Genomic DNA, 25,798 nt, shown 5'->3' with positions numbered 1-25,798 from the left:
ACTTGCAAAAGTTATGAAATTCCATGATCGGATTAAATATTTTGTATAAAGTATATAAAAAATGTTTATACTTCTTAAATTTAAATAATGAATAAAATTTTACATTGGTATTTTAAACAAGCAACGACATTATTTAAAAATCTACAAAGAATTGGATTTTGGGATGAATATTAATCATATTTGTGAAAGGAGATACCGCCCTTAATTCTGCCTCTAAATAGAAGGGAGAAAAAGTGATTCAGGTTTAGCATTATACAGTAGAGAAATGCTTTATTTAAAGAAAGTTTACAATACTTTTTAACGTCCCAAGAGCTCACAGAGCTCGCGCGGAAATACTATTAACACAAGAAAACAATTACAGCATACATTATTAGTTGTCAGCAAGTTCACAGATCAAAAATCTTTTTACGATTACTAGTTCGTCACTATATCAGCACTTTCAATATTCAACAAAGTAACAACATGCATTTTCTATGTTTCACAGAACAAGTATCTGAACAGCAAATTCCGTGACAAAAATATTTAACTGCCAATTTTAACAGAAATGTCAACAATAAATAAACTACTATTAAAATCAACAATAAATTTTTAACGCTAAATATAACAAAAAAACTGCAATAAATAAACAAATACAAATCAGCAATAATATACAGTAAACAACTAGGCCTACAGATCAACAACAATATACAATAAATTCTAACGGAAATATCAACAAATAACCTTACATAATTAGCATTTAATAAAATATATTTGAATGCGAACAAAGTTTAAAATAATTTAATAATTATGAAATTTGCCAATACACAAAATATATAAACTATGCTTCTGAGATGCAGACTAATACCATTATTAGATATTAATTTCGTTTTTGAGAATTGCGCTCTTAACTTTCATTGTTCTTTGCATTGTTCTTATGGGGCGTAAATAAAAATGGTCAATGGAAATATTAATTTTGTTAACACCAATAATGTAGAATTTGTATGGCAGAGTTTCTATACCAAGTCATGTCAATGGACAGTCAACAGTAACAAGTTGTGAAAAACTACATTTACAATTATGATTCATCGTATTTGCAGTGTAAGATAATTGGTTATTGCTGTAATTAAACTTGATAAGATCTTAGAAGCGTGAGAAGTTCAGTGAAGGATAATCCTCGTATTCTCTGTGTACGTATACTACCGGTAGAGCAGCAAACTGCGACGTGGGAATCGTGATTAGTCGAGTATTCTCGCCGCTTTTCCTGTCGCTGCACGGCAGACAACAGACAAACGACATGTGAACTGAACCAGTGGCCAGACAATTAACTTCACTCGTGTGAGATGTGCGAACAACGGTCGGCCTCACCGTCCACGACACGAAAACGTAACCTGCAGTACCCATCTGTAAACTACAAGGTCTCCACTGTCGTCAGAATACACAGTAGAGGACATTCAGGATTAGGATTCTGCGGACAGTAGTCGGTTACGTGACCACGGTACTCTTTGTCTCCTGATTCATATGCGCTCCCCGAGTTTGTGGATTCAAGGATTCACTGGACATGCTTACCGTCACGTTCGCCTCACAAACTGTCCACTCGTGCTTTAATGGAACTGCTATCTTTCGACATGTCCTGTTACGTTCGATTTGCAAGCCTTCCGCCTTACTTTTGGAATATTGATGAAACAGAGTCACGCTCACCAACATAAAATCTGTTGACGGATTTCATCTAAATTATCACTCAGGGAGACTGGTACAATTTTTATTTTGTCTGTTCACACGATATCTTAAGAACGAAATGACGTAAAGGCTCAGAATTTTGCATAGAACTTCATTTTTGTGTATGTAACGCCGAGATCCATGATGGTGCATGTCACTCCACGGGATTTGGCTGAGAGTTAGTGAACATTGTTACATTGGTCTTAAGGTTAACCATGATGGCAATAGTCAAGGAGTCGACAGCCAATTTGCGCTGTATAAGAACACAAACGGGATTTTCTTGAAATTGATAGAGAAATGTGTCCGAAGAAAACATCTAACGTCAGTCACGTTGGTTTTTGGTGAAGGTCGAAGAGGGAGGGTAACTAAATTATAATATACTTGTTACGCTTCTGATACTCTCCTATTTCAACATCCGCCGAAACTAGCGTGACTGGCGATCGATTTCATTTTAAGGATAAAATTGTCTACAGCCTTTAAGAAACACTTGAGTTCTTACACATTGCAAATCAGTTCTCGGACCCAGAACTATTACTATGAAATCGGAGAAGAAAACAGATTTTTAAACAGTCTGAGGAAAATCATACGTCATCTTAACCTGTGGCATTTAGTGGACTGCTTGGTAAGACTCTTATTACATACTGTCCGTAACCTGCGATATTTCGTTGTATCGTGTTCTTTGTTTTTTCATGGAATTTATCTGAGTTTAGAATTCTCAAAAATTAAATGAGGTAAAATTTTATATATTTTGCTATCATTATCGTCCGGGGAAAATTCCTCTTCTGCCTATCTGTGTGCCTGTCTATCTGCCTGTGAATCTGTTTTACGCTGGATATCTCGATAACGAATTGAGGTATGGGCTAGAAATTGTTTATGAAACTTAATTTCTACGTAGACAAAAATGGGTTCGATGATGGTGCAAGTTGATTGAGCATCATTGAAAACGATCTCTCAATAACCTACCAAAATGTATCTTTTCTGTCTGATTGTTTAGTCGTCTGTATGTCTCTCTGTCTGCGGGATATCTCAAGAATGACATCCAGCGAAGCGTGTTACGCAACAAATGGTCTGGTGTACTCCTACCTTGCAGTAATATTTTTGGATATTAATACAATAAGTCATGATTTCTGATAGTAAAGAATTTGTTAAAAAGTAAAATTTAAAAATGTTAGTCATTAATTAAATGTTACTTTGTAGCCCAATAAGACACTTAAATAATACGAATAAATTTTCTGGAAAGCCTCTCTGTATGAGCTTCGCTAACGCTTAAACTGCAAGAATAACAGTATTCGTGCTGATTTACATAGGTACACCAGACTTTCATTCTGAACGTTTAAAAATTAGACTTAACGGTTGGCCATTGAGATTGTTACAAATTTTCCTTTGTTGATATTTTGAACTATAGTTCATAGAGAGGTGTTTCTTATCATGTTTAATATTTAATTGGTTATAATCAATGAAAATTTACTACAATTGTTAAAGCAGCTTACAAAAGTAAAAATTATGATCAATTAAAAGATGAATTAGACATATACAAGTATTTATTAGTGTTTATATATTTGTATTGCGTCAATATTAAAAATGGTTCTTCATTAGGTCAGAGATGGAGCTTAAATAAATGTATATAATTATAAATGCTGGACATTTTTACAAAACTGGCTGTTTAGAACCTAAACAGTGACATTTTTATAGATAACTCAAAATATGACTTTATTCTCCATGTATAAAAGATAAATTTTAAATTACGTAAGATTGTTACTGGATTTGTTTTTCAGTAATATGGAATACCTTTAAAACTGTGAGTATCAGTAAAATTATATCACATACATTCTATATTGACAAGTATTTTAAATGCCTTATTGCTTAATAATTAGCCTATAAATGTTCTTTTGGGATTTTGAACATAATTATCTAGCTTGAATATTGTGGTATGTTTGTCGTTTGTTGAACTAAACAGGGAGAGCTGCAATAGGGGCTTCATAATTAGTTTATTATAATTAAAGCAAATTAGTGATGATTCGAAGAATGCTCAGAAATGAAATTAATTGAGTGCTAAAGCCATGTTCAACTGGTTGCCCAAAAATTGGGTCGGAATAGGAGGTTCGTAAAACACTCAGTTCATAAAAGTAGCATCAACATTTTGCTATTTCTTTGAATGTTTGCGGTGTTATATTTTCGATTAATGACATTTTTATTCATTATAAACGTAATCGTGATATATAAGGTATTAAAGTTCTATTAATTATACGATAGTTCAATCTACAAGGTAGAATATGGATAACCGTGTAAACCGTAATGTCATATATATTGCTAGTTAGTATTTAAGGACTTAAAATTCCAAAACATTTTACAATTGCTTTAAAAATTAACAATCTTCACACAACAATGTATTTTTGGCATGCATATTACATACGTCCTTCTAACGGGAAATATGAACAAATTTACTTTTTTAATACTAAACTAAAAATTTTCGGTCCCTAAACTAGTTACAGAATAGTTATAGCTGTTATTTTCACCGTCATTTAGGATAAATACGACCATTGAAACTAACTAACCCAAATTTCAACTTGATCGTTGAGAGCAAAGAGGGGCGTTATCGACAGACTGGTTATTTAATTTTGATTCTTATATTTTGTCACAGGCAACAAATTTATAAAACTTAAATTTTTGTGACAAAACTTATCACTGTCATGAAATGTCAACTTGACACACGTATATCTTAGTATTAACATTACAGTCTTGTGACGTTTCACTTAAGTGTCTAAATGAAATTTCAGGCTAACTTTACTTGATGTGAAAAAATACATTTTGGAGACCACAATATTATACCATCAACCGAATACTTTCCATTTTGTATCGATAACTGTAATGCGCTCAGAAACTTGTTCCGTTGTACAATTCGTACATTTCCCCGAGTCTAGTACCCGGACACGGCTCATTTCATATACAATAGGCATTGTCTTATGAGTGGCCTCCCCGCGTCCGTGGCTGGCGATTTATAGACATCACAGCCTTCGCCTTGTTCCTTCCTGAGTCACCGGGCCTTGCCTCGGTCTGGCCACTGACTGTGAGAGTTGCAACAGTAAGGTTTTTTTCCAATATAGTCCAACCGTAACAGCCATCACTGCAGGTTGTACACTGTGCTATTGCCCTCGTTCCTTCCTGGCTCAACAGCCTTACCTCGGTCTGGCCACTGACTCCAGTGAGAGTTGCAACGAACCTAATGCAGGTTGTACACTATGCGATTACCAGGGTGGCCACCCGATCGGGAAAACCGTTACTAGGATGGGAATTTAACGTACCGGGGGAAACCTGGGAATAAGGCGGGAAATTTCCTGTAGAACCGGAAAAATCTCAAAAACTATTTTCTGTCTGTAATAACTTATTAATTAATATATAACTTCAGCACCTTAAATTAGACCTGATTAATCTCGAAACATCATATTTAACGCGTTCGTAAGCGCGTCATAATGTTCGTAAACTCCTTTTTACACCGATTGATCCAAGGTTGCCTCCATGTGTAGAAGACTAGATCTTGATTAGTTCTACCTCGGTAAGCCACTTGAACACGAATCAATTTATTTTACAGTTAAAGTCGGCCGAGAGATCGTCTCGGGTCTCCGGCCACTATACGAGAGGTATGTGGTAATGCGGCAGAACTGTAGTGGCCACAATGCAGCGGTGTTTTCGTGTTTAACGTTTATCAGCCATTTAAATTTGGGATTCTGACCAAGTTGCCCAACTTTTATTCTTGCGGAAAATAGCATTTTGAAAAGACGTGTGTTAGATAAGTTGCACAGGACTAAAATGTAGTGTTGTGAACAGACTTAGACTTCGGTTCGGTGAATATCTGTTTAACGGTTTGATGATTTGATATGAATTACGACTTGGTTTTTTGAGTACACCAGAATGTCAGTTGGCTTTTTACGAGACTTGATAAGACACTTTTTGGAGATAAAAATAGTGATTTGCGTCAAGTAAAGCCTAACGTCCGAGAGGCTTTTGGGTCAGACATGATAAGCAATGACAGATTGAGCTGAGGTCTGAGCGTCATCGGAAAAATTTAATGTCTAAGTGTTGGCGGCGTATCAGCGGCACCGTGTGGTACCGCCCTGCCGCTCACGTCTGTCTTGGGCGATGGCGGGGGTTCATCTTTTTACAATACAAACATTAAACTTTTAAGTCACCGCTCATATCGTGGTCGAGGCCTCGGTTTGTTCTATGAACGATTGCTACTCACATGCACGTTCAGTATGGTCGTCAGATTACATAGGCTGCATCAAAGAAAAGGCTATTTTGATATCATGATCACATTCAAGCCTTGGCAGAACTAACCGTGTTCACGCTGGATCAAGTTTTGTGTCCGACAGTAAAAATCACCAGTCTAAACGGATGCAAGTCATTTCACGAGCGCTGCCGGTACCCGTGGCGGCCATTAAAATTTTAATTATAAACTACTGTTTGTGAACAGACTTCGTATTAATTCTCGTAACAACCAACTATACAACCGTAGTAAATACTTGCGATTTTCAACAGTTCTCACAAGTAAAATTGCTTAACTTATTTACATTATGTGATGCGCATATTTACTCGTGACTTTATTTGCCATTGTAATCTGAGGTCATAATATAGTCGCCAGTATGCAGATGGCCAGCCGGTCGAATCTACCTCGCACATCAGTTTTCGTCGTCACAACGGCACTGGCTGTACAATGGCTTGTGGAAATCCCATCAGTTCTTCTATAAACTATTCGTCTGAACGCTGTGAGAGTTGTAACGGTAAGGTTTATTCCAATATTGTCCAACCGTAACAGCCTTCACTGCAGGTTGTACACTGTACTATTGCCCTCGTTCCTTCCTGGCTCAACGGCCTTGCTTCGGTCTGGCCACTGACTGTGAGAGTTGCAACGGTAAGGTTTATTCCAATATTGTCCAACCGTAACAGCCATCATTGTCAGGTTGTACACGGTGCTATTGCCCTTGTTCCTTCCTGAGTCATCAGCCCTTGCCTCGGTCTGGCCACTGACTGTGAGAGTTGCAACGGTAAGGTTTATTCCAATATTGTCCAACCGTAACAGCCATCATTGTCAGGTTGTACACGGTGCTATTGCCCTTGTTCCTTCCTGAGTCATCAGCCCTTGCCTCGGTCTGGCCACTGACTGTGAGAGTTGCAACGGTAAGGTTTCTTCAATCAAGATGACCGTCAACACAGCGGGCTCTTACCGCTATCGTAGTAAAACTGTCTAAAAGAAATATACGGTACTATCTGGAATAGCAATAAGTTTCACTATGATACACGCATAGCTCAGGTTTTAATATAAAACTAATTATATGCCCATTGTTGCTAATGGCGTATACGAAAATAGAGAAACAGAAAATACGAACTGTAGAGTGGAAGTCAGTAACAATTAAACTTGTAAAACTCTACTTGTTTGAATTGTCGTATAATTAAATTGCTTTGTCCTGCATTATCTGTTCAAGTTTTACTTTTGAAGTGTGAGTTATAAATTCAAAGTTATCTATAATTTTACAATTTCCCTATCATAAAATGTTGGATAATGTATATCGCAAGTTAAACGTTTTCCTTGTACTCTTTCAATTTACTAAAACGTACATTGTTAGAATTTGCTGAAACATTTTCCTGTACTTCTTCGTCTGAACACTTAGGATAGCACAAAAGTGAGTAGTAATGTTTGTAGGTTCAGGGACGGGGTTTTCTGTTTGCAGCTTGTTTCTGTCTGGAGTTCCCTGCACTTTAATCAGTTGTACTCGTACGTGACTTGACGGCAACTACAACACCTAACTTTTTATTAATTAGCTGACCAATAAACGTGACACAAAAGTTATTGGTCAGGGTTTTTATGTTCAGGGGCGGGGTTCCCTGTTTGCAGCACGTTTCTGTCCGTAGTTCTCCGCACTTTGATCACTTGTACTCGTACGTGACTTTACAGCAACTACAACACATAACTTTGTATTAATCGCCTGAACAATCAAATTGGCGCAAAAGTGAGTGTTAATGTTTTTGTGTTCAGGGACGGGGTTCCCTGTTCGTAGTTCTCCGCAGGGGGTTCCTGTTTGCAGCACGTTTCTGTTCGTAGTTCTCCGCACTTGATCACTTGTACTCGTACGTGACTTGACAGCAACTACAACACATAACTTTGTATTAATCGCCTGAACAATCAAATTGGCGCAAAAGTGAGTGTTAATGTTTTTGTGTTCAGGGACGGGGTTCCCTGTTTGCAGCACGTTTCTGTTCGTAGTTCTCCTGCACTTTAATCACTTGTACTCGTACGTGACTTTACAGCAACTACAACACATAACTTTGTATTAATCGCCTGAACAATCAAATTGGCGCAAAAGTGAGTGTTAATGTTTTTGTGTTCAGGGACGGGGTTCCCTGTTTGCAGCACGTTTCTGTTCGTAGTTCTCCGCACTTGATCACTTGTACTCGTACGTGACTTTACAGCAACTACAACACATAACTTTGTATTAATCGCCTGAACAATCAAATTGGCGCAAAAGTGAGTGTTAATGTTTTTGTGTTCAGGGACGGGGTTCCCTGTTTGCAGCACGTTTCTGTTCGTAGTTCTCCGCACTTGATCACTTGTACTCGTACGTGACTTGACGGCAACTACAACACATAACTTTGTATTAATCATCTGACAATTATTATTGACCTTGCTGTCGCACAATGTAAGACCTCATGATATCGATCTCTTGACCTTGAACTTTCCTGACACTTCTTGCTCGCCCTCATGACCTAACAACTCACCATAATAACGGGGTTACTATTAACAAGTTCATACGAAGATGGGCCACTATTTTTAATATAACTTATGAACTGTGTGTTCATAAAAATATAACGATTTAATAGTGCGTACTGATTTTACTGGTATTGAAAAGACCTAAGCGTTACCTCATACAAGAAGAATCTTATGCATAGATAAAAATGTACAAAACAACCTCTCTTTGTTTTTTGGTATGTTATCAAATCAAATCAAATCAGTCTTTATTGCCTTTGAACAACATACAATATTGTATAGCAACAGTCATTGTCCTATCTACTCATTCACACACAATCATACATACAACAAGTTCCTCATCCAGACAAACATGCAATGCGTTTATGAGATCCTGTAAAAACGTGTTTCGATTTTAATTTTAATTTCCATGTTATTTAAAGATGCACAAAAATCAATTTAATCAATTAATTTAACATGCCAGTAAGCGTTAGCACATGAAGCTGTTTTCGATTTTGACTCATTATTTCCATTTTTTAACTGATAATAGATGTGTTTCTAAAACGAAAACATTTTACAAAATTGGTATATTTAAAGTTTTGTTTATGGTTTATTTTGATTATAAGCAATGATTAAGAAAATATAATAAGTATAAAAAGTCATATAAATGATAAAGAACAATTTGGCGAGCTGTATATGTATTTTATTAATCAATATAAGTTAAAAATTTTAAAAACCTTGAAACGGGTTAGTTTTGTGTATGTTCACAGTTCAAACACGTTTATTTATTAACAATTTGTTACTTTATACTTGATTCCATAGGCCTCACATAGTACGTTCGGGATTGTGAAAAACCACTACACGGTGCAATACTCCTCACATACTATCCCAGGAAAAAGGCTACGCTGCAATTAAAATTACTGTTAAGTACTAATAATAATAACAATAAAAAGAATAATTAAACTTATAAAAAACTCAATACATTCAAAAGAGATTAAAACATCTGATACATTAGCACTTGTAGCCTATTTATCCCAACACACATATACCTTTTTGGTGACAGTGTTTAGACTGTTATTGTTTAAACATTGATATAAACCTCGATTTAATGAACAAAAATGTGAATCTAATATTTGGTAAAATATGTCGAAAAAGATGTCATATGTTGACTTTGCATGAGACTATATTTCTATTAGAATGAGTTCTATGATGCGTAGTTTTCGTGTGAACCTTTTTTGTATCATTTACTCTCTGCCTATCTGTCCGCTGGATACCTCGAGAATGAATTGAGACATTGAATTTAAATGTTGTATGTAATGCTATCGAAGTCTCTTACGACACGTGGGTTGTCGTAACTCTGGCTTGTTTATATTTACCTTATTTGCTGAGCTTTAGCGAAGCCTATTACTCGTGAGGCTACAAAGTTTCTTTTCTCTCTGTCTTTCGTTCCGGATGATATTTTTTTTTAAATCAACTGAAAAATTGATATAAAATTGCGCATGACGCTTCATCTATATATATTAGAAACACTGAGTTCGATGATGGTGCATGTCGCTCCATATGACTTGACTGAACATTAGCAAATATTTTTATATTGGTTTTATTGATAAACATATTGACAACGAGATAAAGGAGAGTAAATACATTTGTAAATAAATTGAGAGTAACCATTTAAGATTTCAACATGAGACTTTTATTCATAGAGTGAAAGAAAAAGAAAGGAAATTCAATATTAAAACTCAATAACAAGATTTGATTTCTGCTCACCTTTGCGCTGTAGTACACTCCTTAGAGCACTGGAACATTTATTATATAAAAACTGTCATGAAACCTATAAGCAGGCTGTGTTCTGTCATCTCATGGAGACATTGTAGCGAGACGATTCACTGTATGTATTGGATTCAGCGATATAAACAGCAGAATATGTTGACAGATATAAGCAAGTTGTGTCCTGTCATCTCATGGAGTCATTGTAGCGAGACGATTCACTGTATGTATTGGATTCAGCGATATAAGCAGCAGAATAAGTTGACGGATATAAGCAGGCTGTGTCCTGTCATCTCAAGGAGACATTGTAGCGAGACGATTCACTGTATGTATAGGATTCAGCGATATAAGCAGCAGAATATGTTGACAGATATAAGCAAATTGTATCCTGTCATCTCATGGAGACATTGTAGCGAGGCGATTCGCTGTATGTATTGGATTCAGCGATATAAGCAGCAGAATATGTTGACAGGTAGAAGAAAGCCGTGTCCTGTCAGCTCAGGGAGACATTCTAGCGAGCCGATTCACTGTATGTATAGGATTCAACGATATAAGCAACAGAATATGTTGACAGATATAAGCAGGCCGTGTCCTGTCATCTCATGGAGACATTGTAGCAACACGATTCACTGTATGTGTAGGATTCAACGATATAAGCAACAGAATATGTTGACAGGTAGAAGAAAGCCGTGTCCTGTCAGCTCATGGAGACATTGTAGCAAGACGATTCACTGTATGTATAGGATTCAACGATATAAGCAACAGAATATGTTGACAGATATAAGCAAGCTGTGTCCTGTCATCTCATGGAGACATTGTAGCGAGACGATTCACTGTATGTATAGGATTCAACGATATAAGCAACAGAATATGTTGACAGAAATAAGCAAGCGGTGTCCTGTCATCTCATGGAGACATTGTAGCGAGACAATTCACTGTATGTATAGGATTCATCGATATAAGCAACAGAATATGTTGACAGATATAAGCGAGCTGTGTCCTGTCATCTCATGGAGACATTGTAGCGAGACGATTCACTGTATGTATTGGATTCAGCGATATAAGCAGCAGACTTAGTTGACGGATGTAAGCAGGCTGTGTCCTGTCATCTCATGGAGACATTGTAGCAAGACGATTCACTGTATGTATAGGATTCAACGATATAAGCAACAGAATATGTTGACAGATATAAGCAAGCTGTGTCCTGTCATCTCATGGAGACATTGTAGCGAGACGATTCACTGTATGTATAGGATTCATCGATATAAGCAACAGAATATGTTGACAGATATAAGCAAGCTGTGTCCTGTCATCTCATGGAGACATTGTAGCGAGACGATTCACTGTATGTATAGGATTCAGCGATATAAGCAACAGAATATGTTGACAGATATAAGCAAGCTGTGTCCTGTCATCTCATGGAGACATTGTAGCGAGACGATTCACTGTATGTATAGGATTCAGCGATATAAGCAACAGAATATGTTGACAGATATAAGCAAGCTGTGTCCTGTCATCTCATGGAGTCATTGTAGCGAGACGATTCACTGTATGTATTGGATTCAGCGATATAAGCAGCAGAATAAGTTGACGGATATAAGCAGGCTGTGTCCTGTCATCTCATGGAGACATTGTAGCAAGACGATTCACTGTATGTATAGGATTCAGCGATATAAGCAGCAGAATATGTTGACAGATATAAGCAAGCTGTGTCCTGTCATCTCATGGAGACATGGTAGCGAGACGATTCACCGTATGTATAGGATTCAGCGATATAAGCAGCAGAATATGTTGACAGATATAAGCAAATTGTATCCTGTCATCTCATGGAGACATTGTAGCGAGGCGATTCGCTGTATGTATTGGATTCAGCGATATAAGCAGCAGAATATGTTGACAGGTAGAAGAAAGCCGTGTCCTGTCAGCTCAGGGAGACATTCTAGCGAGCCGATTCACTGTATGTATTGGATTCAGCGATATAAGCAGCAGAATATGTTGACAGATATAAGCAAGCTGTGTCCTGTCATCTCATGGAGACATTGTAGCGAGACGATTCACTGTATGTATAGGATTCAGCGATATAAGCAACAGAATATGTTGACAGATATAAGCAAGCTGTGTCCTGTCATCTCATGGAGACATTGTAGCGAGACGATTCACTGTATGTATTGGATTCAGCGATATAAGCAGCAGAATATGTTGACAGATATAAGCAAGCTGTGTCCTGTCATCTCATGGAGACATTGTAGCGAGACGATTCACTGTATGTATTGGATTCAGCGATATAAGCAGCAGAATATGTTGACAGATAAAAGCAAGCTGTGTCCTGTCATCTCATGGAGACATTGTAGCGAGACGATTCACTGTATGTATTGGATTCAGCGATATAAACAGCAGAATATGTTGACAGATATAAGCAAGCTGTGTCCTGTCATCTCATGGAGACATTGTAGCGAGACGATTCACTGTATGTATAGGATTCAGCGATATAAGCACAGCAGAATATGTTGACAGATATAAGCAAGCTGTGTCCTGTCATCTCATGGAGACATTGTAGCGAGACGATTCACTGTATGTATAGGATTCAGCGATATAAGCAGCAGAATATGTTGACAGATATAAGCAAGCTGTGTCCTGTCATCTCATGGAGACATTGTAGCGAGACGATTCACTGTATGTATTGGATTCAGCGATATAAGCAGCAGAATATGTTGACAGATATAAGCAAGCTGTGTCCTGTCATCTCATGGAGACATTGTAGCGAGACGATTCACTGTATGTATTGGATTCAGCGATATAAGCAGCAGAATATGTTGACAGATATAAGCAAGCTGTGTCCTGTCATCTCATGGAGACATTGTAGCGAGACGATTCACTGTATGTATAGGATTCAGCGATATAAGCAGCAGAATATGTTGACAGATATAAGCAAGCTGTGTCCTGTCATCTCATGGAGACATTGTAGCGAGACGATTCACTGTATGTATTGGATTCAGCGATATAAGCAGCAGAATATGTTGACAGATATAAGCAAGCTGTGTCCTGTCATCTCATGGAGACATTGTAGCGAGACGATTCACTGTATGTATAGGATTCAGCGATATAAGCAGCAGAATATGTTGACAGATATAAGCAAGCTGTGTCCTGTCATCTCATGGAGACATTGTAGCGAGGCCGATTCACTGTATGTATAGGATTCAGCGATATAAGCAGCAGAATACAGATATAAGCAGTGTTTCCTGTCATCTCATGGAGACATTGTAGCGAGACGATTCACTGTATGTATTGGATTCAGCGATATAAGCCAGAATATGTTGACAGTATAAGCAAGCTGTGTCCTGTCATCTCATGGAGACATTGTAGCGAGACGATTCACTGTATGTATAGGATTCAGCGATATAAGCAGCAGAATATGTTGACAGATATAAGCAAGCTGTGTCCTGTCATCTCATGGAGACATTGTAGCGAGACGATTCACTGTATGTATAGGATTCAGCGATATAAGCAACAGAATATGTTGACAGATATAAGCAAGCTGTGTCCTGTCATCTCATGGAGACATTGTAGCGAGACGATTCACTGTATGTATAGGATTCAGCGATATAAGCAGCAGAATATGTTGACAGATATAAGCAAGCTGTGTCCTGTCATCTCATGGAGACATTGTAGCGAGACGATTCACTGTATGTATAGGATTCAGCGATATAAGCAGCAGAATATGTTGACAGATATAAGCAAGCTGTGTCCTGTCATCTCATGGAGACATTGTAGCGAGACGATTCACTGTATGTATAGGATTCAGCGATATAAGCAGCAGAATATGTTGACAGATATAAGCAAGCTGTGTCCTGTCATCTCATGGAGACATTGTAGCGAGACGATTCACTGTATGTATTGGATTCAGCGATATAAGCAGCAGAATATGTTGACAGATATAAGCAAGCTGTGTCCTGTCATCTCATGGAGACATTGTAGCGAGACGATTCACTGTATGTATTGGATTCAGCGATATAAGCAGCAGAATATGTTGACAGATATAAGCAAGCTGTGTCCTGTCATCTCATGGAGACATTGTAGCGAGACGATTCACTGTATGTATTGGATTCAGCGATATAAGCAGCAGAATATGTTGACAGATATAAGCAAGCTGTGTCCTGTCATCTCATGGAGACATTGTAGCGAGACGATTCACTGTATGTATATTTTCAGCGATATAAGCAGCAAAATTTGTTGACAGGTAAAAGCAAGCCGTGTCCTGTCATCTCATGGAGACATTGTAGCGAGACGATTCACTGTATGTATAGGATTCAGCGATATAAACAGCAGAATATGTTGACAGGTAAAAGCAAGCCGTTTCCTGTCATCTCATGGAGACATTGTAGCGAGACGATTCACTGTATGTATTGGATTCAGCGATATAAACAGCAGAATATGTTGACAGATATAAGTTGAGATATCAAGCTGTGTCCTGTCATCTCATGGAGACATTGTAGCGAGACGATTCACTGTATGTACAGTTGGATTCAGCGATATAAGCAGCAAAATTTGTTGACAGGTAAAAGCAAGCCGCGTCCTGTCATCTCATGGAGACATTGTAGCGAGACGATTCACTGTATGTATTGGATTCAGCGATATAAACAGCAGAATATGTTGACAGGTAAAAGCAAGCCGTGTCCTGTCATCTCATGGAGACATTGTAGCGAGACGATTCACTGTATGTATTGGATTCAGCTATATAAACAGCAGAATATGTTGACAGGTAAAAGCAAGCCGTGTCCTGTCATCTCATGGAAACATTGTAGCGAGACGATTCACTGTATGTATTGGATTCAGCGATATAAACAGCAGGATATGTTGACAGATATAAGCAAGCTGTGTCCTGTCATCTCATGGAGACATTGTAGCGAGACGATTCACTGTATGTATTGGATTCAGCGATATAAGCAACAGAATAAGTTGACGGATATAAGCAGGCTGTGTCCTGTCATCTCATGGAGACATTGTAGAAAGACGATTCACTGTATGTATAGGATTCAGCGATATAAGCAGCAGAATATGTTGACAGATATAAGCAAGCTGTGTCCTGTCATATCATGGAGACATGGTAGCGAGACGATTCACTGTATGTATAGGATTCAGCGATATAAGCAACAGAATATGTTGACAGATATAAGCAAATTGTATCCTGTCATCTCATGGAGACATTGTAACGAGGCGATTCGCTGTATGTATTGGATTCAGCGATATAAGCAGCAGAATATGTTGACAGGTAGAAGAAAGCCGTGTCCTGTCAGCTCAGGGAGACATTCTAGCGAGCCGATTCACTGTATGTATAGGATTCAACGATATAAGCAACAGAATATGTTGACAGATATAAGCAGGCCGTGTCCTGTCATCTCATGGAGACATTGTAGCAAGACTATTCACTGTATGTATAGGATTCAACGATATAAGCAACAGAATATGTGGACAGATATAAGCAAGCCGTGTCCTGTCATCTCATGGAGACATTGTAGCGAGGCGATTCGCTGTATGTATTGGATTCAGCGATATAAGCAGCAGAATATGTTGACAGGTAGAAGAAAGCCGTGTCCTGTCAGCTCAGGGAGACATTGTAGCGAGCCGATTCACTGTATGTATAGGATTCAACGATATAAGCAACAGAATATGTTGACAGATATAAGCAAGCTGTGTCCTGTCATCTCATGGAGACATTGTAGCGAGACGATTCACTGTATGTATAGGATTCATCGATATAAGCAACAGAATATGTTGACAGATATAAGCAAGCTGTGTCCTGTCATCTCATGGAGACATTGTAGCGAGACGATTCACTGTATGTATTGGATTCAGCGATATAAGCAGCAGAATATGTTGACAGATAAAAGCAAGCTGTGTCCTGTCATCTCATGGAGACATTGTAGCGAGACGATTCACTGTATGTATTGGATTCAGCGATATAAACAGCAGAATATGTTGACAGATATAAGCAAGCTGTGTCCTGTCATCTCATGGAGACATTGTAGCGAGACGATTCACTGTATGTATAGGATTCATCGATATAAGCAACAGAATATGTTGACAGATATAAGCAAGCTGTGTCCTGTCATCTCATGGAGACATTGTAGCGAGACGATTCACTGTATGTATTGGATTCAGCGATATAAACAGCAGAATATGTTGACAGATATAAGCAAGCTGTGTCCTGTCATCTCATGGAGACATTGTAGCGAGGACGATTCACTGTATGTATTGGATTCAGCGATATAAACAGCAGAATATGTTGACAGATATAAGCAAGCTGTGTCCTGTCATCTCATGGAGACATTGTAGCGAGACGATTCACTGTATGTATAGGATTCAGCGATATAAGCAGCAGAATATTGACAGATATAAGCAAGCTGTGTCCTGTCATCTCATGGAGACATTGTAGCGAGACGATTCACTGTATGTATAGTTTTCAGCGATATAAGCAACAGAATTTGTTGACAGGTATATAAGCAAGCTGTGTCCTGTCATCTCATGGAGACATTGTAGCGAGACGATTCACTGTATGTATAGGATTCAGCGATATAAACAGCAGAATATGTTGACAGGTAAAAGCAAGCCGTTTCCTGTCATCTCATGGAGACATTGTAGCGAGACGATTCACTGTATGTATTGGATTCAGCGATATAAACAGCAGAATATGTTGACAGATATAAGCAAGCTGTGTCCTGTCATCTCATGGAGACATTGTAGCGAGACGATTCACTGTATGTACAGTTTTCAGCGATATAAGCAGCAAAATTTGTTGACAGGTAAAAGCAAGCCGCGTCCTGTCATCTCATGGAGACATTGTAGCGAGACGATTCACTGTATGTATTGGATTCAGCGATATAAGCAGCAAAATTTGTTGACAGGTAAAATCAAGCCGTGTCCTGTCATCTCATGGAGACATTGTAGCGAGACGATTCACTGTACGTATAGGATTCAGCGATATAAGCAGCAGAATATGTTGACAGATATAAGCAAGCCGTGTCCTGTTAAGTACAGGACACATTGTAGTGAGGCTAATCGCTATATATAGAGTAGTTAAAGAGAAACGTGTTCACTCTGTCACTTACAGCAGCAGTTCGGCTTTGTTGAAAGTTACAGACAAGTTGTGTCCTGTTAACTACGGGACACATTGTAGTAAGGCTAATAGCTATATATATATATATATATATATATATATATATATATATATATATATATATATATATATATATATATATATATATATATATATAGTAGTTAAAGAGAAACGTGATCACTCTGTCACTTACAGCAGCAGTGCGGCTTTGTTGTCAGAGACAGACAAGTTTGTCTACAGCTCGGAAAACTTTGTAACCAGAGTTGTACATTTGTAATGGGACTGTCTCTTTGAGAATCCTTGCATTCGCTACAGGACATGTGTTTATATTTTAATATTTAATTTTGTAAAAAATCAATACTTATAAATGACTTATCAATTTTTATATACCTGAATATTTAAAAAATTAATACACCATCTTATACATCGGAACGCTCATTATTTTAAATATAAATAATAAACTTGTAGATTTTATATTAAAATACTGAATTGAATGCTGTTCTGTCAGAAAATATCTTCATTATATGGCAAGCCATTATTTGAGGGACTCATTGGGTAGGTCTCTCTATTATTTTCGGACACTTGAGGAAGCAATTTTGCCCCACAAAAGTTGCAATTAAAGCTGTATCATGCAGACAAAAGAGCCCATCTTCTTCAGAACGCTTCAAAGCAAACTGCTGCTGCGACTTATTAAAGCGCACTTCAGCTCCTCCGCCAGCACAATAGAATGCTGCCTATTGTGTCTTGATACTACATATTTATGTCTTCCGTGTTCGGTTCAAATATTGATTGGTCAATGGTTTTTAATTTAAAGCTTGCTTATATGTAATTACAGTTTAGATCTAGGTGAACTGTAATGAGTACGCCACACCACGTGTCGCGTAGGTACACCACGTAATTTCAAGTCTATAGGTACATCTATTACAGTGTAATATGTTAAAATCGTCATTAAATTTATAATAGATTGTTATCAGTTTGTTAACAAATTTTCTGTTTACATTATTCTGTGATTTTTTTCGTCACCATCATGGTTACCCTTAACAACAATGGAAAAGTAAGTGCTCACTGACGCTGAGCCAAACTCCATGGAGTGACGTGCGCCAACGTTGAACTCAGTGTTGGTTAAATAGAAATTAAGTTTCGTAAAAAAACTAGGTATATAATGTCAGTTCGTTTTCGAGGCTTTGCTCACGCTCAGCAAATTTCGCTTACTACTTTTAATTTCATAGTCCAATTCCAACACAACTGATTCGGAGTTGTTTCAATCATTCACAATATAAAACCATTTACGTTACAACCTGAGGTAGTTTCTGGCTAACAGCACATTACTCGTAAGCACGAGAAAGCCTTCACTGAAGTCCCGTTTGATTAAATTGTCACTATAAAATGAAAGGTTTTTATTTTAATTTGTTGAAATCTATACAATCGTAGTTAAAACTGAAGAAATCTAAAAGTGCGATAACTCCTGTGATGGTTATCACTGCTTGCATGTGATGTATTAAGTTACGTATTGTAATACTTACTACTTGACTATACACGAGAGTATTACATAACACGAAGCAGTCAGTGATCAATGAGTCACTGGCCTGGTGGGGTGAGAGGTGGGTGGGGGGGGGGAGTTCAGTACCACCCACATCACACCTAGTTCACTTCAAGTCAAGGAAACTTCCACTACAACTGAGCCGTAGACTGGACCTGTTGCCCTAGCCACTGGCACTCCAGATTTACTCCTCATTCCATTCATGCACATTCCGTTACATCTCCAGTCTACGGATAGACTTGGCAAATTTCCACATGGAAATTTCCAGAATCCTGAATCATATAAATTTGGCGGACCACCTATTGAAGTTGCTGAAACCGCGTTACAAAACCACTAGTTCCTTCTTCATCTCCCTTATTGTTTCCCCGGATATTCCTTTTCCTAAAAACCAGAGAACTTGTTTTGGAATACTCTAGATTGCTCTAGCACTACTCTAGTATATTTAAAATCCTTGAAATTGGAACATGTACAAAACTCATTTAAGTATCGGCATCAAAACAAGAGTGAATTCTTCAGCAATGAATATTAGATTATTTCTAGGGGTGTATTATGAATAACAAGGTTGTAGTATTTACTTTCTGGTGGCCCATTCATGGACTCCCATTCATTTTGTAGAACATCGCTGAAATTCACGCTCGTAGATGGATTCAAATCACGAAAATTGAAGAAGAACTTAATTTCTATTTTGAAAAGTAGGCTACATTTAAAACCTAATTTTTCAAAAACTTAAATCATTTAAAGTATGATTAAAGCCTTGCAGTATTTCTTTGGTTATGTTGTTACTACTGGCTCTGCCCTGCATTTTCTGGTGGCCCCTTCTGTAGCTAATCAACATCAACTCGTTACATTGTGTTTGGCGTTACCAATACACAGTTTTTGTCATTAATCTCATACTGGTTTTGTTATTTTATAAATATAGTTTACTTACATTCAAATTACATAGTTTTGTAGCCTCAAAAAGCTCTCTCGGACAGATAATTTCTGAACTTTTTAAAAATGAAATATTAGCAATGTGTTTATTTCAGGTATAATGTAGTTGTACAATCTGGGTCACTGATGCGTCCTTCTCAATCCCCTCTTTTGGAGAAAACCCTCTCGTGTAACTACCGTTAAGCCTGAGTTATCATGTGGTGGTTTGCATTCTATGTCAAGGTCTATTATACCCATATTACTCTACACCAGAGCTTAAAGTGCTTGATTTATCTTAGAAAGGTTTACTCTCTACAAAGTCATATCATACAATATTACTCGACTGTAGAGCCGGTTGTGTCTGAGTTATCTGATACAAATTTACTTTCTTCAGTATATATCAAGGTCTATTATACCCGTATTACTCTACACCAGAGCTTAAAGTGCTTGATTTATCTTAGAAAGGTTTACTCTCTACAAAGTCATATCATACAATATTACTCGACTGTAGAGCCGGTTGTGTCTGAGTTATCTGATACAAATTTACTTTCTTCAGTATATATCAAGGTCTATTATACCCGTATTACTCTACACCAGAGCTTAAAGTGCTTGATTTATCTTAGAAAGGTTTACTCTCTACAAAGTCATATCATACAATATTACTCGACTGTAGAGCCGGTTGTGTCTGAGTTATCTGATACAAATTTACTTTCTTCAGTATATATCAAGGTCTATTATACCCGTATTACTCTACACCAGAGCTTAAAGTGCTTGATTTATCTTAGAAAGGTTTACTCTCTACAAAGTCATATCATACAATATTACTCGACTGTAGAGCCGGTTGTGTCTGAGTTATCTGATACAAATTTACTTTCTTCAGTATATATCAAGGTCTATTATACCCGTATTACGCTCCAGCAGTGTAATTCGTGTGTAATACTCTATTTAATTGTAATTTAAATGTATTTCACATATTTAATATGTAAATATGTATATATTTAAATGTAATTGATATGTAATATGACATTTAAGAGCAGGTCATATAATACCAATTCTACTCTTGGACACGACATAATGAGCCTTCATATCACGTGGGCTTTTATGAGTTCACACCGTTGTGTCAAACTTTTATATTAAGGGAGATTTGGATTCCTTAATAGTGTCCGTTCTTCAAAATTATGTGTGGGAGGTAAAAATGTTGTAACAGAGTTGATATGTCAAAACTATACAGGGAGTTTTACAATTTGTAATAAAGTTTGTTGTGCCAAAATTATACATGAGAGGTTGCTATTTTGCAATAGTCCCCATTGTGCTAAAGTTATATGTTATATAGGAAGCTTTATCCATAAAAGATTCGAGTGTTCAAAATTATACGTAAGATTTCTATTCTGAAATAGCCCCCGTTGGGCCGAGGTTACCAGAGAGGTTCTGTGCACCATGCATGGTAGCCTTGTTACTGAACATCACAGTCACGATTTGGGTCACCGACCATACAAGTCTGACATTTGCATATTCATCTTGTGAATTGAAAACAGTCTTGTCAATATCATTCAAGGTCAAATTCTGTAAACATAGTGTGTTTAAACATTTTAATACGGGTTACGGGTTTCTATTCGCATAGCTACCTATTAAATGTTAAATATAGTTTTCAATCAGCCCAAAATTACTTGTATTTATATTAATTTTGAAATCTATAATATTGTATTTCTCTATCAATTTTTTATTTATTTATGATGCTTCATCGAGCATTAAAATAACTGTATTACCCTTAATTACCCTTAATTTAAAATATACAGTGTGAGTTAAAAGTATGTTTAGTTTTTGATTAATAAAGATGGGGATGGGACTCGGGACACTTTTTTAGGAAATAGAAGTGATTTTTTTAGTCACTGTCACAGCTTTTCCCATTTCCCCAAAATGGGATTTGGGAGGAGGGGCTCAATTTAAATGTAAATACCTATCAAATTACACCTCATTTGAAAGGTTTTGGTAAAAGAAGAAATACAGTGGAAACTAGGGCTTTTATATTTCAACCCAGGACAAAATGGCTTTTTGGCACTTAGCCTAATGGTTTTTTACATTCAAAAATCCCATTTTGGGAAAATGAGCTAAGTTGTTACAGCGACTGAACAGTTTATTTCTATTTCCTAAAAAGGTGTCCTGAGTTCCATCACTCCATCTTTATCCATCAAAAACTAAACAGAGTGTATCCATAATTTTAACTCACTGTATAATAATAAGAGGTTAAGAAATCCTGCCTGATTTTTATGGTTCGTTTTTCCAAACAGTAACTCTAAAATATGAACTTTATGTTATGTAAAAATTAGGTAGTGCTCTCGCTGGTTTCTTCAACCTGGAGCCTAGTAAATATTGTTACACTGTTATCAATTACATCCAATCCCTTGTACGTAGTTGCATACATAAGTATTATATTAAACCTGTTTAAGATTATTAATTCACCGTAGTGCTCGTGTAGGTTCTCTGCCTGAGGCTTCAACTACGATGTCAACGAACACCGTTGTGTAGATAGCGAGTTGTCAACGAACACCGTTGTGTAGATAGCGAGTTGTCAACGAACACCGTTGTGTAGATAGCGAGTTGTCTTATGTTTATCTGAATCTCGTCACCAGCACCAGTGGCGATGCCATCATGCTCACTTGGAATTACGACCTGAGTATGAGACCATGTTCCATATAACGATATTTTTGTAGTTACCGTTGTGTAGATAGCGAGTTGTCTTAAGTTTATCTGAATCTCGTGGCACCAGCACCAGTGGCGATGCCATCATGCTCACTTGGAATTACGACCTGAGTGTGAGACCATGTTCCATATAACGATATTTTGTAGTTACCGTTGTGTAGATAGCGAGTTGTCTTAAGTTTATCTGAATCTCGTGGCACCAGCACCAGTGGCGATGCCATCATGCTCACTTGGAATTACGACCTGAGTATGAGACCATGTTCCATATAACGATATTTTGTAGTTACCGTTGTGTAGATAGCGAGTTGTCTTAAGTTTATCTGAATCTCGTGGCACCAGCACCAGTGGCGATGCCATCATGCTCACTTGGAATTACGACCTGAGTATGAGACCATGTTCCATATAACGATATTTTGTAGTTACCGTTGTGTAGATAGCGAGTTGTCTTAAGTTTATCTGAATCTCGTGGCACCAGCACCAGTGGCGATGCCATCATGCTCACTTGGAATTACGACCTGAGTATGAGACCATGTTCCATATAACGATATTTTGTAGTTACCGTTGTGTAGATAGCGAGTTGTCTTAAGTTTATCTGAATCTCGTGGCACCAGCACCAGTGGCGATACCATCATGCTCACTTGGAATTACGACCTGAGTATGAGACCATGTTCCATATAACGATATTTTGTAGTTACCGTTGTGTAGATAGCGAGTTGTCTTAAGTTTATCTGAATCTCGTGGCACCAGCACCAGTGGCGATACCATCATGCTCACTTGGAATTACGACCTGAGTATGAGACCATGTTCCATATAACGATATTTTGTAGTTACCGTTGTGTAGATAGCGAGTTGTCTTAAGTTTATCTGAATCTCGTGGCACCAGCACCAGTGGCGATGCCATCATGCTCACTTGGAATTACGACCTGAGTATGAGACCATGTTCCGTATAACGATATTTTGTAGTTGAGAATACTGGTACCAAGAGACTAACTCCTAGTGTATCTACTGTTCAAAATTATAATTAGAAATTTGATGGGTAGTTGGACGGAGCCTTGAAATTAAACAGTAAAGCCACATCTTAGATATTATGATATTAAAAGTAACATCAGCTTGTTTAAAATATCCTGGTATCCCATTTTGTTGTTTCTTAGAATTAAGTGATGTTTTAACAGTAAGAGTCAGTGAGGTAACAGAGCTAAACAAGATTTTTACAGCGTCTAAAAGGCAACATCGTTGAATGTAGATATGTGAAGGCAATTAGTTCAGAATTGCATTTTGAAATCATATATTGGTTATAAAAAGTTGTAAGTTTGTTCGTTTTCGTGTTAAAATTTTAAAATTATCACACTTATTTCTATGGCAGTGTTTAACAACAGCTGCTGAAGTCATCAATTCCAAATCTCAGGCCTGTCTCGATAATGGGAGAGATTACATTATCGGCGTGAGTGAGTAATAATTTTGAGTATGTACATTCATCTGCTTTGTTTTCTAAATTTGTCATTTACTTTGAATTACGTGTAAAATATTACAAGCCACGTAACTGGGTGCTATCTGATTGTGCCGAGAGGTGAGCTCATCTACTAGTAGTGACTTTCCTTGTCCCCGCACTTTAGTGGCAGTATAACACTGTCATGTGCGGCCAGCTGATGTACTCTTGCTGCAGATCTGCTGCACCTGCGTGCTCTGATACTAGGTACTGTGTGCTGGACAAGTCAAGGTTCTCTAGTAGTACATCGTGATCATGACAAACCTTACGCAAGATAAGTATCTCCATTAGGTTATTATTAATAACAAAACGCAGTTGGTCACACTATAAGTGACTGTGTGCGGCTTCAAAGCCCACGCCGGCGCTAGCCTACTCACACCACTCTGTCGGAACTGCGCAAGAGCTTGGTGACGGTCATGTCTGCGTTACATTCCTGAAGAGGAGAGAGTCCGGACACAATTCCCAGTAAGTGAACTGCGCAGTATCAGCTGACCGGTTGTCCCCCCTCCCCCCCCCCCCCAACAAACAACTGCCACAGACACGCTGCCGGCTCCTCCGACAGTCAGTCAGAGCCTAGCGTTCGACCGTCACGGTCAGACCACTGGTCATACCCATGAGCGAGAGTGAGTTCACTTGACTCGGCGTTTTTGTGTCGGAGACTATCTTCAGAAACTTTGGTTTTTGAATTTGACTCGCGTCGCGTTAACAGTAGAACCGGTGGTAATGCGTATACAGCAGTGGTGCGACGGCGCCGGGGGGCCGGGTGAGAAGTGTCCACGGCGGCGGCGTTGGTCGTCAGTCGGAGAGCGAACCGCGGGTCTAGTAGTGCCTGCCGCCAAGATAATCCTGGGCACGGCCCTCTCACACCTGCGTCGCGCCATATCTGTCTCACAGTGAGTACACTGTCACAACTCTATTATTCCTTGTCAAATTTATTTCATTTAAGAACTTTTCATTATATTCCCCATCATAAAATGTATACTTTCAATTTTTAATTTAAGATGTATCACGGAAATGAAATTTAACAAATTTAAATTCCTTACATAAAATAATCTGCCAATCACAGTCTGCCATATAAATCAATGTATTGTAATATAATCAACATCATTTATTCTATCTGTGAATTTATACTACCTACAAACTTAATTGTATACTTCAATTGTACTTATTTTTATTTGTGATTTGTGAGGATTTCGCTATTTCTATGTGTAGTTAATTAATCGTCTAAGATCAATGTATTTATATATATATATATATATATATATATATATATATATATATATATATGTGTGTGTGTGTGTGTGTGTGTGTGTGTTTAATCATTTAAAGTAAATGCATCTAATAGCGTAGCGTTATTATTAATGATTATTTGTTATATACAATACGAGTAATTAAGTATTTTAAATTAGAAAAAAATATATAAACCGCACTGTCCTGTAAATATATGCTAACTATCTCACGAGAATGATAAACCTCTTGTATTTAATTCAATATTAAAATATTACTGATTGAGCCTTAACCAAAAAGATCGATCGGATACAGGAATGAGTGATTGTGTTGGTGACAAGACCAGCCACTGTTATGTAAAACAACAAGCACATTATCAGCAAGGACTATCGCTGTGTGTGTACTGTACACTGTACAGTGCAGCCTGCCTCAACGCGCCCGTCGCGTCGCGCCGCCCCAATCGATGGCCTACACAGCTCGCTCGCTATACTCCGCCACCACTGTCACTGCAGTAGTAGTGATCTTCCTCTCGTATTCTAGTTACGTTTACTTTAATAATAGAAAATCTACTTTACTCACACATCCAACAGAGTTGGAAATCTCGACTACTACCAAATCTAC

General features: G+C 37.8%; 1 protein-coding gene across 6 annotated transcripts in view; it reads left to right on the top strand.

Moving 5' to 3' along the window:
* The window catches only part of LOC124359515 (tyrosine-protein phosphatase corkscrew), a 145,118-nt gene that overhangs the window by 92,740 nt on the left and 26,580 nt on the right, over positions 1-25,798 (top strand). Inside the window, exon 1 of one of the 6 annotated variants that reach the window (XM_046812314.1) lies at positions 24,504-24,843. The exons of the other annotated variants lie outside the window; for them this stretch is intronic. Within the exon in view, the coding sequence (XP_046668270.1) occupies positions 24,674-24,843 (170 nt within the window). The 5' untranslated portion in view covers positions 24,504-24,673. Of the gene's footprint in view, positions 1-24,503; positions 24,844-25,798 lie in introns of those variants that run through there. 6 annotated transcript variants of the gene reach the window in all.

This window comes from Homalodisca vitripennis, chromosome 4 (assembly GCF_021130785.1).
Source record: "Homalodisca vitripennis isolate AUS2020 chromosome 4, UT_GWSS_2.1, whole genome shotgun sequence".
Taxonomy (NCBI): Eukaryota; Metazoa; Arthropoda; class Insecta; order Hemiptera; family Cicadellidae; genus Homalodisca; species Homalodisca vitripennis.
Note: the sequence above shows the minus strand (reverse complement) of the source record. Positions and strands in the feature narration are given on the sequence as shown.